At 47.3% G+C, this 14,560-nt stretch overlaps 1 protein-coding gene across 1 annotated transcript; it reads right to left on the bottom strand.

Moving 5' to 3' along the window:
- Positions 1–9,083: 9,083 nt before the first annotated feature.
- UBA52 (ubiquitin A-52 residue ribosomal protein fusion product 1) lies at positions 9,084–14,560 on the bottom strand. Its single transcript, XM_044278874.1, has 5 exons — positions 14,494–14,560; positions 13,218–13,339; positions 13,021–13,107; positions 12,296–12,398; positions 9,084–9,240 (listed from the first exon to the last, which is right to left on the bottom strand). Exons 2-5 carry the CDS (start codon positions 13,318–13,320, stop codon positions 9,147–9,149), a joined length of 387 nt encoding a protein of 128 aa, XP_044134809.1. The 5' UTR covers positions 13,321–13,339; positions 14,494–14,560; the 3' UTR covers positions 9,084–9,146.

Genomic DNA, 14,560 nt, shown 5'->3' with positions numbered 1-14,560 from the left:
GCTTGTCATAAAATTGGGATTTTGGCCCATCTGGTAAAAAAATAAAATAAATCCACTGCACTTAGCTTGCCAAGGAGGCATGGCCTAAGATGTGACATTTTGCACCGAAATTTTGTCACTAAATTTGGTCACAATATAAAGGGAACCTGTCACCAGGATTTTGGGCATAGAGCTGAGGACATGGGTTGCTAGATCGCCGCTAGCACATCCGCAATACCCAGTCCCCATAGCTCTGTGTGCTTTTATTGTGTCAAAAAAACTATTTGATACATATGCAAATTAACACAAAAGAGTCATATCTTGCTTGTGTGACCAGAGAAGAGTCATATTTTCAAGCTCTGACTCATCTCAGCTTAATTTGCATATGTATCAAATCGTTTTTTTACACAATAAAAGCACACAGAGCTATGGGGACTGGATATTGCGGATGTGCTAGTGGCCATCTACAAACCCATGTCCTCAGCTCTATACACAAAATCCAGGCGACAGGTTCCCTATAAGGCCTCTTTCACACTCGCGATACAGATTCTCTCACGCTGGGTTCAGACCTGAGCGTTTTACAGCGCTGTAAAAACGCTCAACAGGCAAGAACCAATGATTCCCTATGGGAATGGTTCTCACCTGAGCGTTATATAGCGCGTACGATCGCGCTGTAAAACGCCCGACGCTCAAACAAGTGCTTGAGCTTTTTTTTGGGCGTTTGTCGCGCGTTCCCGCACATAGAAATTCGGGAACGCGCGACAATGTGTGAACGCCAATCTCTGTATGCGCGATTGTAAACGCCCGTACAATCGCGCATACAGAGCGCTCGTTTCCGAACGCTCAGGTCTGAACCCAGCGTTAGGGTCTGTTTAGTTTAAGGCCTCATGCACACGACCGTTGTGTGCATCCGTGCCCGTTGTGCCGTTTTCCGTTTTTTTTCGCGGACCCATTGACTTGCATAAAAGCTTTTTCTGATCTAAGTTTTCACTTTGTGAAAACTCATATCCGACAGTATATTCTAACACAGAAGCGTTCCCATGGTGATGGGGACGCTTCTAGTTAGAATACACTACAAACTTTGTACAAGACTGCCCCCTGCTGCCTGGCAGCACCCGATCTCTTACAGGGGGATATGATAGCACAATTAACCCCTTCAGGTGCGGCACCTAAAGGGGTTAATTGTACTATCATATTCCCCTGTAAGAGATCAGGGCTGCCAGGCAGCAGGGGGCAGACCCCCCCTCCCCAGTTTTAATATCGTTGGTGGCACAGTGTGCGCCCACCATCACCCCCCCTCCTCCCTCCCTCTATTGTAATAAATCGTTGGTGGCACAGTGTGCGCCCACCATTGGCCCCCCTCTTTCTATAGCAGTAACAACATTGGTGGCAGTGTGCGGCCTCCCATCTCCCCCCCCCCCCCCCCGATCATTGGTGGCAGCGTGGTTCCGATCGGAGTCCCAGTTTAATCGCTGGGGCTCCGATCGGTAACCATGGCAACCAGGACGCTACTGCAGCCCTGGTTGCCATGGTTACTTAGCAATAGTACAATAGTAGAAGATTCATAGTTACCTGCTTGCTGCTGCGATGTCTGTGTCCGGCCGGGAGCTCCACCTACTGGTAAGTGACAGGTCTGTGCGGCGCATTGCTAAAGAACTGTCACTTACCAGTAGGAGGAGCTCCCGGCCGGTCACAGACATCGCAGCAGCAAGCAGGTAAGTATGAATCTTCTACAATTGTACTATTGCTAAGAAACCATGGCAACCAAGGCTGCAGTAGCGTCCTGGTTGCCATGGTTACCGATCGGAGCCCCAGCGATTAAACTGGGACTCCGATCGGAACTACGCTGCCACCAATGATCGGGGGGGGGGGGGGGGGGTGGGAGGCCGCACACTGCCACCAATGTTGTTACTGCTATAGAGAGAGGGGGGGCCGATGGTGGGCGCACACTGTGCCACCAACGATTTATTACAATAGAGGGAGGGAGGGGGGGGCGATGGTGGGCCACACTGTGCCACCAACGATTTATAACAATAGAGGGAGGAAGGGGGGGGCCCGATGGTGGGCGCACACTGTGCCACCAACGATATTCAAACTGGGGAGGGGGGGGGTCTGCCCCATGCTGCCTGGCAGCCCTGATCTCTTACAGGGGGATATGATAGTACAATTAACCTCTTCAGGTGCGGCACCTGAGGAGTTAATTGTGCTGATCACGGCCCCCTGTAAGAGATCGGGTGCTGCCAGGCAGCAGGGGGCAGTCATGTACACAGGTTTTCAGTATATTCTAACCTGAAGCGTCCCAATCACCATGGGAACGCCTCTGTGTTAGAATATACTGTCGGAAATGAGTTTCACGATGTAGCTCATATCCGACAGTATATTCTAACATAGAGGCGTTCCCATGGTGATGGGGACGCTTCAAGTTATGTTCGGGTGTCCGCCTGGCCGTGCGGAGGCAAGCGGATCCGTCCAGACTTACAATGTAAGTCAATGGGGACGGATCCGTTTGAAGATGACACACTGTGGCTCAATTTTCAAACGGATCCGTCCCCCATTGACTTTCAATGTAAAGTCTGGACGGATCCGTCTGAGGCTACTTTCACACTTAGAAATGTTTTAACAATATAATGCAGACGGATCCGCTCTGAACGGAGCCACCGTCTGCATTATATGAACGCAAGTGTGAAAGTAAAGGGACTCCTGACTTTACATTGAAAGTCAATGGGGACGGATCCGTTTGCAATTGCACCATATTGTGTCAACGTCAAACGGATCCGTCCCCATTGACTTGCATTGTAATTCAGGACGGATCCGTTTGGCTCCGCACGGCCAGGCGGACACCAAAACGACTTTTTTTTCATGTCCGTGGATCCTCCAAAAATCAAGGAAGACCCACGGACGAAAAAACGGTCACGGATCACGGACCCCGTTTTTGCGGACCGTGAAAAAAAACTGTCGTGTGCATGAGGCCTAAAACTGATGGTTCAGTCAGTTTTGTCTGCGATTACGTTCAGTGGTTTTGTTTTCTCTGCGCGAGTGCAATCACTTTTGATGCGTTTTTCATGCAGGTGAAAAAAAGCCAAAGAATAACAATCTACATCTCCTAGCAACCATCAGAGAAAACACATTGCATCCAGATGCCTTCCGTTTTTCACTGAAGCGCCATTCATTTCTATGGAACCAGGGCTGCGTGAAAAAACGTAGAATATAGAAGCTGCGATTTTTCCAAAACGCAGATGCATTAAAAAAAATGGGTCAGGATTCAGTACGGAAGCTATGTGTTTGCTTCACATCGCACCCTGACGGAAAACTCGCTTGTGTGAAAGAGGCCTAAGAGTGTATTCATAAGACCGTATTTGCTTTGCAGTCCACAAATTCAGGATCTGCAAAATACAAACGCTGTGTGCTGTCCGCATCAGTATGTCCATTCCGCAAAAGAAATAACATGTCCTATACAACATGGACAGCATCCATATTTTGTGGATCTGTGGTCTGTTATGTGAATGCACCCTAAGCCAACCAACAGATGATATCAAGTTAGGGTACTTTCACATTAGCGGTTTTCTTTTGAAGCACTGAGTTCCATCAAAAGGGTTCAATACCGGAAAAGAACTGATCGGGCATATCCGGATGGAGAGCATTCCGTTCAGGATGCATCAGGATGTCTTCAGTTCAGTCTATTTGACTGATTAGGACAGACATAAAACCACAGCAGCTACAGTTTTATCTCCGGCCAAAAAAGACTTGCCTGTAGTGGCGTCGCTAGAGGGGGGCGAGGGGGGGCAATTGCCCCCCCTATGTTGTTCCTTGCCCCCCCGGGTGCCCCCCCGCTGATTCCCCTGAGTGAATACTAATGAGCGCTTCCATTATGGAAGCGCTCATTAGTACCGAAGAACCAGGAAGTGGTGAACGCTCTGTACTCACCACTTCCTGGTCCTCGGCTGTCGGCTGTGCAGGGCTGCGCACAGCGTGAGGTCGCTCTGTGACCTCACGCTGTGCGCGCCAGTTTAGAGCACAGTCGACTGAGGAGGGAGAAAATGGCAGGCGGCGTCCGTCCAGGAGCAGGAGAGGTAAGTGTTTTTTTATTTTATTTTATAAAAAATGTGGCTGCTGGGGGCATTATGGGGGCTAATAGGAGGCATATGGGGCTAATAGGAGGCATATGGGGGCATTTAGACGCATATGGGGCTAATTGGAGGCATATTTGGGGGCTAATTGGAAGCATATTTGGGGGCTAATTGGAGGCATATGGGGGCATTTGGAGGCATATTTGGGGGCTAATTGGAGGCATATTTGGGGGCTAATAGGAGGCATATTTGGGGGCTAAAAGGAGGCATATGGGGCTAATAGGAGGCATATGGGGGCTAATAGGAGGCATATGGGGGCTAATTGGAGGCATATGGGGTCTATGGGGCTAATTGGAGGCATATGGGGGCTAATTGGAGGCATATAGGGGCTAATTGGAGGCATATAGGGGCTAATTGGGGGCTAATAGGAGGCATATGGGGGCTAATTGGTGGCTAATTGGAGGCATATGGGGGCTAATTGGAGGCATATGGGGTCTATGGGGCTAATTGGAGGCATATGGGGGTTAATTGGAGGCATATGGGGGCTAATATGAGGCATATGGGGGCTAATTGGAGGCATATGGGGGCTAATTGGAGGCATATGGGGGCTAATTGGAGGCATATAGGGGCTAATTGGAGGCATATAGGGGCTAATTGGGGGCTAATAGGAGGCATATGGGGGCTAATTGGTGGCTAATTGGAGGCATATGGGGGCTAATTGGAGCCATATGGGGGCTAATTGGAGGCATATGGGGTCTATGGGGCTAATTGGAGGCATATGGGGTTAATTGGAGGCATATGGGGGCTAATTGGGGGCTAATAGGAGGCATATGGGGGCTAATAGGAGGCATATGGGGGCTAATAGGAGGCATATGGGGGCTAATAGGAGGCATAATGGGGGCTAATAAGAGGCATAATGGGGGCTAATTAGAGGCATAATGTGGGCTAATGAGGCATAATGTGGGCTAATGAGGCATAATGGGGCTAATATGAAGAATAATGGGGGCTAATGAGGCATAAGGGCTGATATGGGGGCTAATGAGAGGCATAATGAGGGCTAATGAGAGGCATAATGTGTCATCCACAGATGCCCCCATAACAGTGTGTCTTCCACAGATCCACCATAACAGTGCGCCTGTGCACTGACGAGAGACAGAAAGAAGGGGAAAGAATCCGCGGAAGCAAGCAGAGGACGGCACAGCAGACGACTGAATAGCTTCTTTTGTAAGTAAATTGTTTTATTATAAATGTATCCCTGCATACCGCAACTCTCTAGTATTTTGTAATCTTATTTCTATATACTTATTTTGTTTTTGCCCCCCCATTTTTGACTGTGGTATCTTTGTGCCCCCCCTATATATTGTTCCTAGAGTCGCCACTGCTTGCCTGAATACCGGATCTGACATTTTTTTCCATAGGAATGTATTAGTATTCAAAATACCGGATCCGTCATGCGCAGACTGAAAAAAAGGTGAAAAAAATAAATGCTGGATCCGTTTTCCCGGATGACACCGGAAAGAAGGATCTGGTATTGCAATGCATTTTTCTGACTGATCAGGCATTTTTAAGACTGATCAGGATCCTGATCAGTCTTACAAATGCCATCAGTTGGCATACGTTTTGCCGCAGCCGGCAGGCAGTTCCAGTGACGGAGCTGCTTGCTGGATCATTCTGCCGCAAGTGTGAAAGTAGCCTTAGACTAAAGTGTCCCTGCACCAGATTTAGCATTTATATTCAGACTAGGGTGGGGGCTATCATCACCCGCTTTTGAAAAAGGCGAGTGGCAAGGACAGAAAGGGGGCGTGACCAGCAGCCAAGAAGAATTTATCTTCATTTACGCCAGTTTTCTTGCACAAATAAAGCCAGAAATCTATGGCACCAATTTCTGTTTAGGTGCACGACTGGCTGAGTCTACAGTCCACATTATACTGAAGACAGTTGTGAATTTGGAATATGTTCTATTCAGTATAATGTGAGAAAATATAATGTGTTAGTAAAGTAAATCTACAGCATAACAGCAGGTAAAGAGCAGCTGCACTTCTGAAGTGCCCACGTCTTGAGGGTACGTCCACACGTCTGCAGCGTTATACAATAGCAGTAAGGCCTCATGCACATGATCGTTCCGCAAAAAAACAGAAGCCGGCCCATTGTAGACATGCCTATTCTTGTCCGCAATATGGACAATAGGACATGCTTTTTTTTTTTGCGGGGCCTCGGACGCGGACAGCACACAGAGTGCTGTCCGCATCTTTTGCGGCCCCATTGAAGTAAATGGGTCTGCATACGAGCCGTAAAAACTGCAGCTCTGATGCAGACCCGAAAAACGGTCGTGTGCATGAGACCTTGAGTGGATATTTAATCTTCAATGCATAGGGCGAAATTCATTGCAAATCTGCACACACCTCATGTAGATTTTTCCACTAGTTTACATACATCCTGTGTGGACGTACCACAAAACAGATGACGATATGCGCGTTGCCTTCGTAACCAGCCACAGTCTCCCCCTCAGTATGTTTAAGGCTCCTTTCATCAGTATTTGTAAGCCAAAACCCAGAGTGGAACCTACAACGTATAATGGAAAGATCCACTCTGTCGAAAGTTGCCTAAAAGGGGTTGGTCACGGAGTCCTGACATGCAATACATGGCACTTACTAATAAGTCCTTAGATCATCTTCTTGACCCTTTCAACTCCGTCGGCCAGCCTCCAAACACACAATGGTTTGCGATAGAGGGGCAGGTGACCAGGAGGCGGCATGACGACATGTCTGATGTTCAGGCATGCTCATATGCACAAGATGGCAGGTGCACAGTATGTCAATAAAGGCGGCACAATGATGCGATTAGCCACGTCCTGCCATCTGCAAGCGCTGTCTAAACAAAAACGTGGATGGCCAAGTGAGGGAGGTTTAAAGGGGTATTCCAGTTACATTAAATAGGATAGGGGTCCATACATCCCGCAGTGAATGGTGCAGTCATGCGCACAGCGGTTATATCCATTTTTATGGGAATTCTGGAGATAACCAGATAGCTGTAGTCAGCTAGCTCTGGAATTCCCATAGAAGTTAATGGAACAGCCACAAGCAAGCCCTACCAGCCACTCCTTTCATTTCAGGGGATGCAGGGGCTCCTGTTCTTGTGATCAGTGGGGTCCCACCAAATAGTTAGCAATAACAATATAACCAGAAAACCACTTTAATGGCAGCGAAGGTGAAGATGCTGTCAGTGCCATATAAAAACACATTGAAATTCATACGTTTACCCATGAAATAACATGGCCAGCTCCTGAAAATAGGATTCCGCCATACAGACCTGACAGGGAAGCACGGACTTCTGACTGCTGTGGATTTTAATTTGTTAAATGGAAACATTCAGCTGGAAATCAGCAGTTTCAAAAGCTGCATTTTGCAGCCATTTAATATTTAGAATCTTCAGATTAGGGATCTTAAGTGAATTCCCAGAAGTTATGTTGAAAGCTTCCACTAAATCGCAAAATGAATATCCATACTTTATAGGGTCTGACACGGTGCTGATCAGCTACTCTGATGTAGGCTGCTGGTGCTATGCAGTCCTGGCACTGGTGTAGGCTGCTGGTGCTATGCAGTCCTGGCACTGGTGTAGGCTGCTGGTGCTATGCAGTCCTGGCACTGGTGTAGGCTGCTGGTGCTATGCAGTCCTGGCACTGGTGTAGGCTGCTGGTGCTATGCAGTCCTGGCACTGGTGTAGGCTGCTGGTGCTATGCAGTCCTGGCACTGGTGTAGGCTGCTGGTGCTATGCAGTCCTGGCACTGGTGTAGGCTGCTGGTGTGGTGCTATGCAGTCCTGGCACTGGTGTAGGCTGCTGGTGCTATGCAGTCCTGGCACTGGTGTAGGCTGCTGGTGCTATGCAGTCCTGGCACTGGTGTAGGCTGCTGGTGCTATGCAGTCCTGGCACTGGTGTAGGCTGCTGGTGCTATGCAGTCCTGGCACTGGTGTAGGCTGCTGGTGCTATGCAGTCCTGGCACTGGTGTAGGCTGCTGGTGCTATGCAGTCCTGGCACTGGTGTAGGCTGCTGGTGCTATGCAGTCCTGGCACTGGTGTAGGCTGCTGGTGCTATGCAGTCCTGGCACTGACTGAGCAACATAGCTACACCCAAATAGCTGATCGTTGGAGATGCAGGGTGTCAGACCTGTGATGAGATCAGCTAGTGACAGCTTATCCTGAGGATAGGCCATCACTTAGGAAAGCCCAGACATCCTCCATCTTCAACTGTTGATACCAACCACTTCAGGGGTGTACAGAAGAGGTTGGCAAAGCCTGCAGAAGGGAGCAGATTTTCTCCCCCATCACACATCTGTGAGCACGCCCCTTTATTTTAGGCTATGACCAGTGTCACACATCCATTTTACAGATCATTATCCTGAGATACTACTTTGCTTTGAGGCACGATCATAAACAACCATTCTACTAGAAGAGATTCAGGCCTTCTGATGTATGCCAACTGCTTTTAAAACATGTCATTTTAGGCTACTTTCACACTTGCGTTCAGAGCGGATCCGTCTCAGACGGATCCGCTCATATAATGCAGACGGTGGCTCCGTTCAGTACGGATCCGTCTGCATTATATTGTTAAAATATTTCTAAGTGTGAAAGTAGCCTCAGACGGATCCGTCCAGACTTTCAATGTAAAGTCAATGGGGGACGGATCCGCTTGAAGATTGAGCCATAGTGTGTCACCTTCAAACGGATCTGTCCCCATTGACTTACATTGTAAGTCTGGACGGATCCGCATGGCCAGGCGGACACCCGAACGCTGCAAGCAGCGTTCAAGTGTCCGCCTGCTGAGCGGAGCGGAAGCTGAACGCTGCCAGACTGATGCATTCTGAGCGGATCCGCGTCCACTCAGAATGCATTAGTGCTGGACGGAAGCGTTCAGGTCCGCTTGTGAGCCCCTTCAAACGGAGCTCACAAGCGGACAGCCGAACGCTAGTGTGAAAGTAGCCTTAGACCACTTAAGTGTGTGAATGTTCCTCACAACTGTTACACAATGCTGGAAACCCAATTACTTTAGATTTTTATTTATTTCTGAACAAAACTCAAACAATAAGCAGAGGACATATGGAGTTTATTTGAGCTTCTTCTTGGGGCGCAGGTTGTTGGTGTGGCCACACTTCTTCTTACGGCAGTTCACAGCACGTGGGTGAAGACGGGCATAGCACCTGAAATAACAGCAATATTTATTTTATTTAAAAATAATAAAATCAGACCAATGACTGCTCACAAACCATGTGTGATAAATAGATACAAATTAGGGAATTTCCACGACCACGTTAGAAAACACACACACACGGGTTCTGCTTTTCCAGACTTTTTTTCAGCCACTATTGGGGTCATTTATCAAACTGTAACAGGTGTAAAGTAGAACTGGCTTAGTTGCCCATAGCAACCAGATTCCACCTTTCATTTTTGACAGCTCCTTTGGAAAATGAAAGGCGGAATCTAATTGGTTGCTATAGAAAACTAAGCCAGTTACTTTACATCACTTTTATAAATGACCCCATATGTAAATTAGGCTCAGCTCACTTTTGTGAATATCGCCTTAGAATAGACCATTTAAGTAGCACTTTCACAAGAGTATGAAGCCGTCTGTACACACCTTTTCAAATCATTTCACCATTTGGCACCACACTATTAAGACATCTTGGGCTACATGGAGACTTCAAAGTGCAACTGACTTTTTAACTGTTAAAGGGGTTGTCACTTCAGTAAGTGGCATTTATCATGTAGAGAGAGTTAATACAAGGCACTTCCTTTATTGGCTTGATTCATTTTTCCATCACATTATACACTGCTCGTTTCCATGGTTACGACCACCCTGCCATCCAGCAGAGGTGCTCGTACTTGCACACTATAGGAAAAAATGCCGGCCCCTCTGGTGGCCAGGACCGCAGGAGCTCACATAGGCTGGTTCTTTTTTCTATAGTGCACAAGCGCGGCCGCTGCTGGACTGCAGGGTGGTTGTAATAAATGGAAACTAGCAGTACATCATGTGATAGAAAAGTAAACCCAGGCATCAAAAGCAGCTATATGAACAATCACTGGTAGTAACTTTCTCTACATGATAAATGACAACCCCTTTAAGCTACACCGGCAATTAAAAGAAATACTGTACACATTCTGACACCCACAACTTTGGGGTGTCGGAGCTTGCTTTATGTGGGGGGAGCTGTAGTTTTTATTGGTACTATTTTGAGGTACATAAAACTTTTTGATCACTTTTTATTCAATTATTTTTCATGGGCAAGGTGGCAAAAAAAAAAAAAAACAAGTTGGCCATTTTTATTTTTCCAGTATGGCGTTCATCACCTCTGAAATGTTTTAATAGTTCAGACATTGGGAGGCGGATCCTTTTTCAATTGCACCATATTGTGTCAGTGAAAACGGATCCGTCCCCATTGACTTACAATCCGTTTGGCTCCACATAGTCAGGCGGACACCAAAACGATGCAAGCAGCATTTTGGTGTCCGCCTCCAGAGCGGAATGGAGGCTGAACGCAGCCAAACTGATGCATCCTTATCCATTCAGAATGCATTGGGGGTGAACGGATCAGTTTTGGGCCAATTGCGAGAGCCCTGAAATGGATCTCACAAGCGTACCCAGAAACGCCAGTGTGAAAGTAGCCTAAAAAGGAAAGAAGGGTGATCCGAGTTAACATTTTTTATACTTTTACTCAATCCGTTTGTCCCCTCAAGGGGTTTGAATATGTGATCCTCTGATCACATATACTTCACAAGGCAATAGGCTGTCCCAGCAACCAACTGGAGTCTGCAATTTGGCCTTTGCTGGTCATTGTTAGCCGTATTGCACAGCCGCCATCAGCCAGGTATGGAACAGGCTCAGCATTTGAAATATGCTTCAGTCACAGCACACCAATGGCATACTACATGGTGCCTGGACTGGTTGGCATATTTATAAAAATAATTTGGCAATAGACCCTAAACTGATTAGCATGTGACATCCATGTCACATGATAATTTACCCGCACCAAGAAGCAGAAGGTTATATGTTATTATGCAACATCAAAAGTTTGGTGCCTACAGCCAAATTATTTTACAGATTGTCAAATCCCTTTGAAGTGAACTTAGGCGATTTCTGTTACCTCATCTTCAAGAGGGAGAAAAGCCGAGCTCCCCGATATATAGAGATTATGTGATTAGGAGAAGGAATTCTGAGTCCTAGGGATGATGAGAGTCCTGATTAGCTTTCCCTGTATCTGTGTGTACCCAGAAGGCTGTCAATCGCTACCAATATGGTCATTCAACTGGCTTTCTCAAATAGTCAGATGACTAGTGACAACATCTTCGATTAATTACAACAAGGTCAGTGGCTGTGACTTATTACTACTGACACACCATGACTGGATGGAGGAGAACCTTCACTGACTCTCCTAGAGTCCTGCTAGGGTTTATTTTGCTTTTTACAAAAAAATCCTGCTTCACTGCAACCAATGAAGAGGGTTACAGAAATGGCCTCCATTTAGAAAGTCTATGATGCTTCATGAGGGGGCTTACCATTTACTAAGCAGTCATATGAAGGGATCAGGCATGAGAAAACGCAACACTGGCAGACGTGGCAAAGGGGGCAATCGTCTGCACAGCTAAACGAGCGTTCTGCCTACAGCTAGAATAAGGTTTTGTTCACATTTGTGTTGGAGCCTCCATTCAAAAATTCTGTCAAATTCTGCTGGACAAATAGCACAGCATTCTGCAACTGTCTGGAAAAATGGCCGAAACCTGGCACACCCCGTTACAATCACTGAGGTCCTTTGGGTGCTGTTTGTCAGTCATGTGACAGATCAAACTTTCATTCCACTTTTCTGTTTCTGTGACTGAAAAAATAAAATAAAAAACAGAACGGAATGCCTGACAGATGTGAATGAAGCCCAAGTGGTCAGTGAAAACAGTTGGCCTTTCTACATAGTGGGTACATCAATTTCACTGGCATTGCTTTGTTTTCTAATCCGGAATAGCTTTAAAAATAAAGTTTGCCTGAAATATCATGTAGGGGCCCGAGCCTTTGCGCACCATGTTGCCTCATGCAGGTTGAGTATTCAGGATCAGGACATTAGTGATAACACATTTTGCTCACAGTGAATTACGTGTATAAAACTATTTATGATGCTACATAGATGCCTATGCCATAGTAATCCTGCACTTCTACAGGAATGCACTACACCTTACAACCTCATAAAGGGTCAAGTAACGCTGTCTTACTTGCGGCAAATCATCTTGTCACAATTGTACTTCTGGGCAAGCTGGCGGAGGGAAGGCTCAATGATACCACCACGAAGACGCAGCACCAGATGCAAAGTGGACTCTGATGAAGAAACAAGTCTATATTATACATACTGATCAATAATGGCATATAACATACAACACTAAGGCCCACACACAGCAGAAACGCTGCGATTTTTCATCCGGATTTGTGAGCTGAAAACCCACGGCATATTGCAGTAGCAGCACAGCAGATGAGATTTCACCAAATATCACCCACACACTGCTGACATCCATCTGCGGATCTTCACCACGGATTGCATTGCAGTGCGTGAAACCCGCAGCAACCTTACTTGTAACATGTAGACTTGCTGGGTGGTCAATGTGGAATGTAACAATGGATTTTTTCCATACCATATTGATGAACTTCTAGGCCAGTTTCACAGCAGTGTATTAGGTCTGGTAAACATGCTGCATTTACCAGAACAAGCACTACATCTCTGAGCTGACAGAAGCATAGTGACTTCCTGCCGGACCGAGGGTCCACTCGGCTGTGCTCACAGCAGACCGGCACTCAGACAGGGACTCAGCATGACAAGTCCTTATGATGCTATGAGTTCAGTCAGAGGAGCAAGGATCGGTCTGGGAAATGTGTCCATCACAAAGAGTGTGTTTTCCAGACCCAACGCGCTCGTGTGAAACTGGCCTCAATATGCTTCTCCTACCTTTCTGGATGTTGTAGTCAGACAAGGTACGTCCATCTTCAAGCTGCTTGCCAGCAAAGATCAGACGCTGCTGGTCAGGTGGGATACCTAAGAAAACATAACTTGGTCAACAAACTACAAACAAAAAAAACAAAAAAAGGGGCATGAGGGATGAGAACTTGTTCAGCACAAACTGGGAAGTGCGACAGGTTCCTCACCTTCCTTGTCCTGAATCTTAGCCTTGACATTTTCAATAGTGTCACTGGGCTCGACCTCAAGTGTGATCGTTTTCCCGGTAAGGGTTTTTACAAAGATCTGCATCTTGACGCCTTTCTGTTGCCTGAAGAAAAAAAAAAGAAAAACGTAAGGATAATTAAACGGAAGATGCCACTTTTGCTCCACAGATAAGGGCTGATTTTCACAACCCTGCTCAGTCTGGGAAACATGGTCCATGTGTCAGCCGCATCTCCTGGACCATGCAACTATTTCCAGAACTCCCATAGAGGTGAATTAAGCAGTAGGACCACAACTGATCTAATAGTTAGCCTCTAGCCTACATATATGAGAACCTTTAAAGGGCGTCTGTCAGAAGATTTGTACCTATGAAACTGGCTGACCTGTCACATGGGCACTTAGAAGCTGAAAGCATCTGTGTTGGTCCCATGTTCATATGTGCAAATGAGCTTCTAGGAGCAACTGGGGCGTTGCTGTTACTCCTACAGGCTCAGCGCTCTGCACCACGACTGACGGGGCCAGTCAGTGTAAATGTGATCATGCCTGGTCCTGTCAAAGTGCAGCAATTAGAGGGATCTGCCCCATGGCTCCTAGAGTCTCATTTCCATATATTTAGATTTCCTTTTTCTCAGCAATGCGGGCACATATAAACATGGGGCCAACACAGCTGCCAAGCGCACAAGTGATAGGTCAACCAGAACAACTGCACACTGGTCAGTCATATTGCCAAGGCAATGGATCCTAGCAAATTAATAAGACCTGTGCACAGTATCAGATCAGGTGGGAGAGTATGCTAGACAGCCCCTTTAACACTGGCTTCACCTAACCTGGAGACTGACAAACAGCCATATCGCCTCTCCATGGCACACATCCATTTCCTAGGGTCCCCAGCCATTAGCACCACCCGCACCCCTCTGAGCCAGGACACAGCCATGGTAGGAGCTTTATTTGACAATCCAGGGGGCAGTCATGTCACCCGCACAGGATGCTACATGTCCCAGGAGATTACTCTAGCACAGCCTGGAGACCCACGTCTGAACTCATTGTATGTAACACGGGAGCAGGCGGGCGAGGATCACACAGCAGGCCGGCGCCATGTGGAGCTCAGGCCGCTGCTGCTCCACTACACGAGGAGGGGCCCCTCAGGAGCCCATCCGGCCCTCGCTGTAGTGAGGCGCTCCCGCCACACCACTGTACCACACTGTGGGCGCCCCACACCCGCCCAGTGCAGAGCACGGCCACCAGGCTCTACATACCCACCCGCACGGCGGACCCGACTAAGGAGAAAAGGACTGGCCGGACCTGGAAGTGACGTTTTCACTCCCGT

This window comes from Bufo gargarizans, chromosome 2 (genome assembly GCF_014858855.1).
Source record: "Bufo gargarizans isolate SCDJY-AF-19 chromosome 2, ASM1485885v1, whole genome shotgun sequence".
In the NCBI taxonomy this organism is placed as follows: Eukaryota; Metazoa; Chordata; class Amphibia; order Anura; family Bufonidae; genus Bufo; species Bufo gargarizans.
This window is presented reverse-complemented; position numbering and strand designations above follow the sequence as displayed.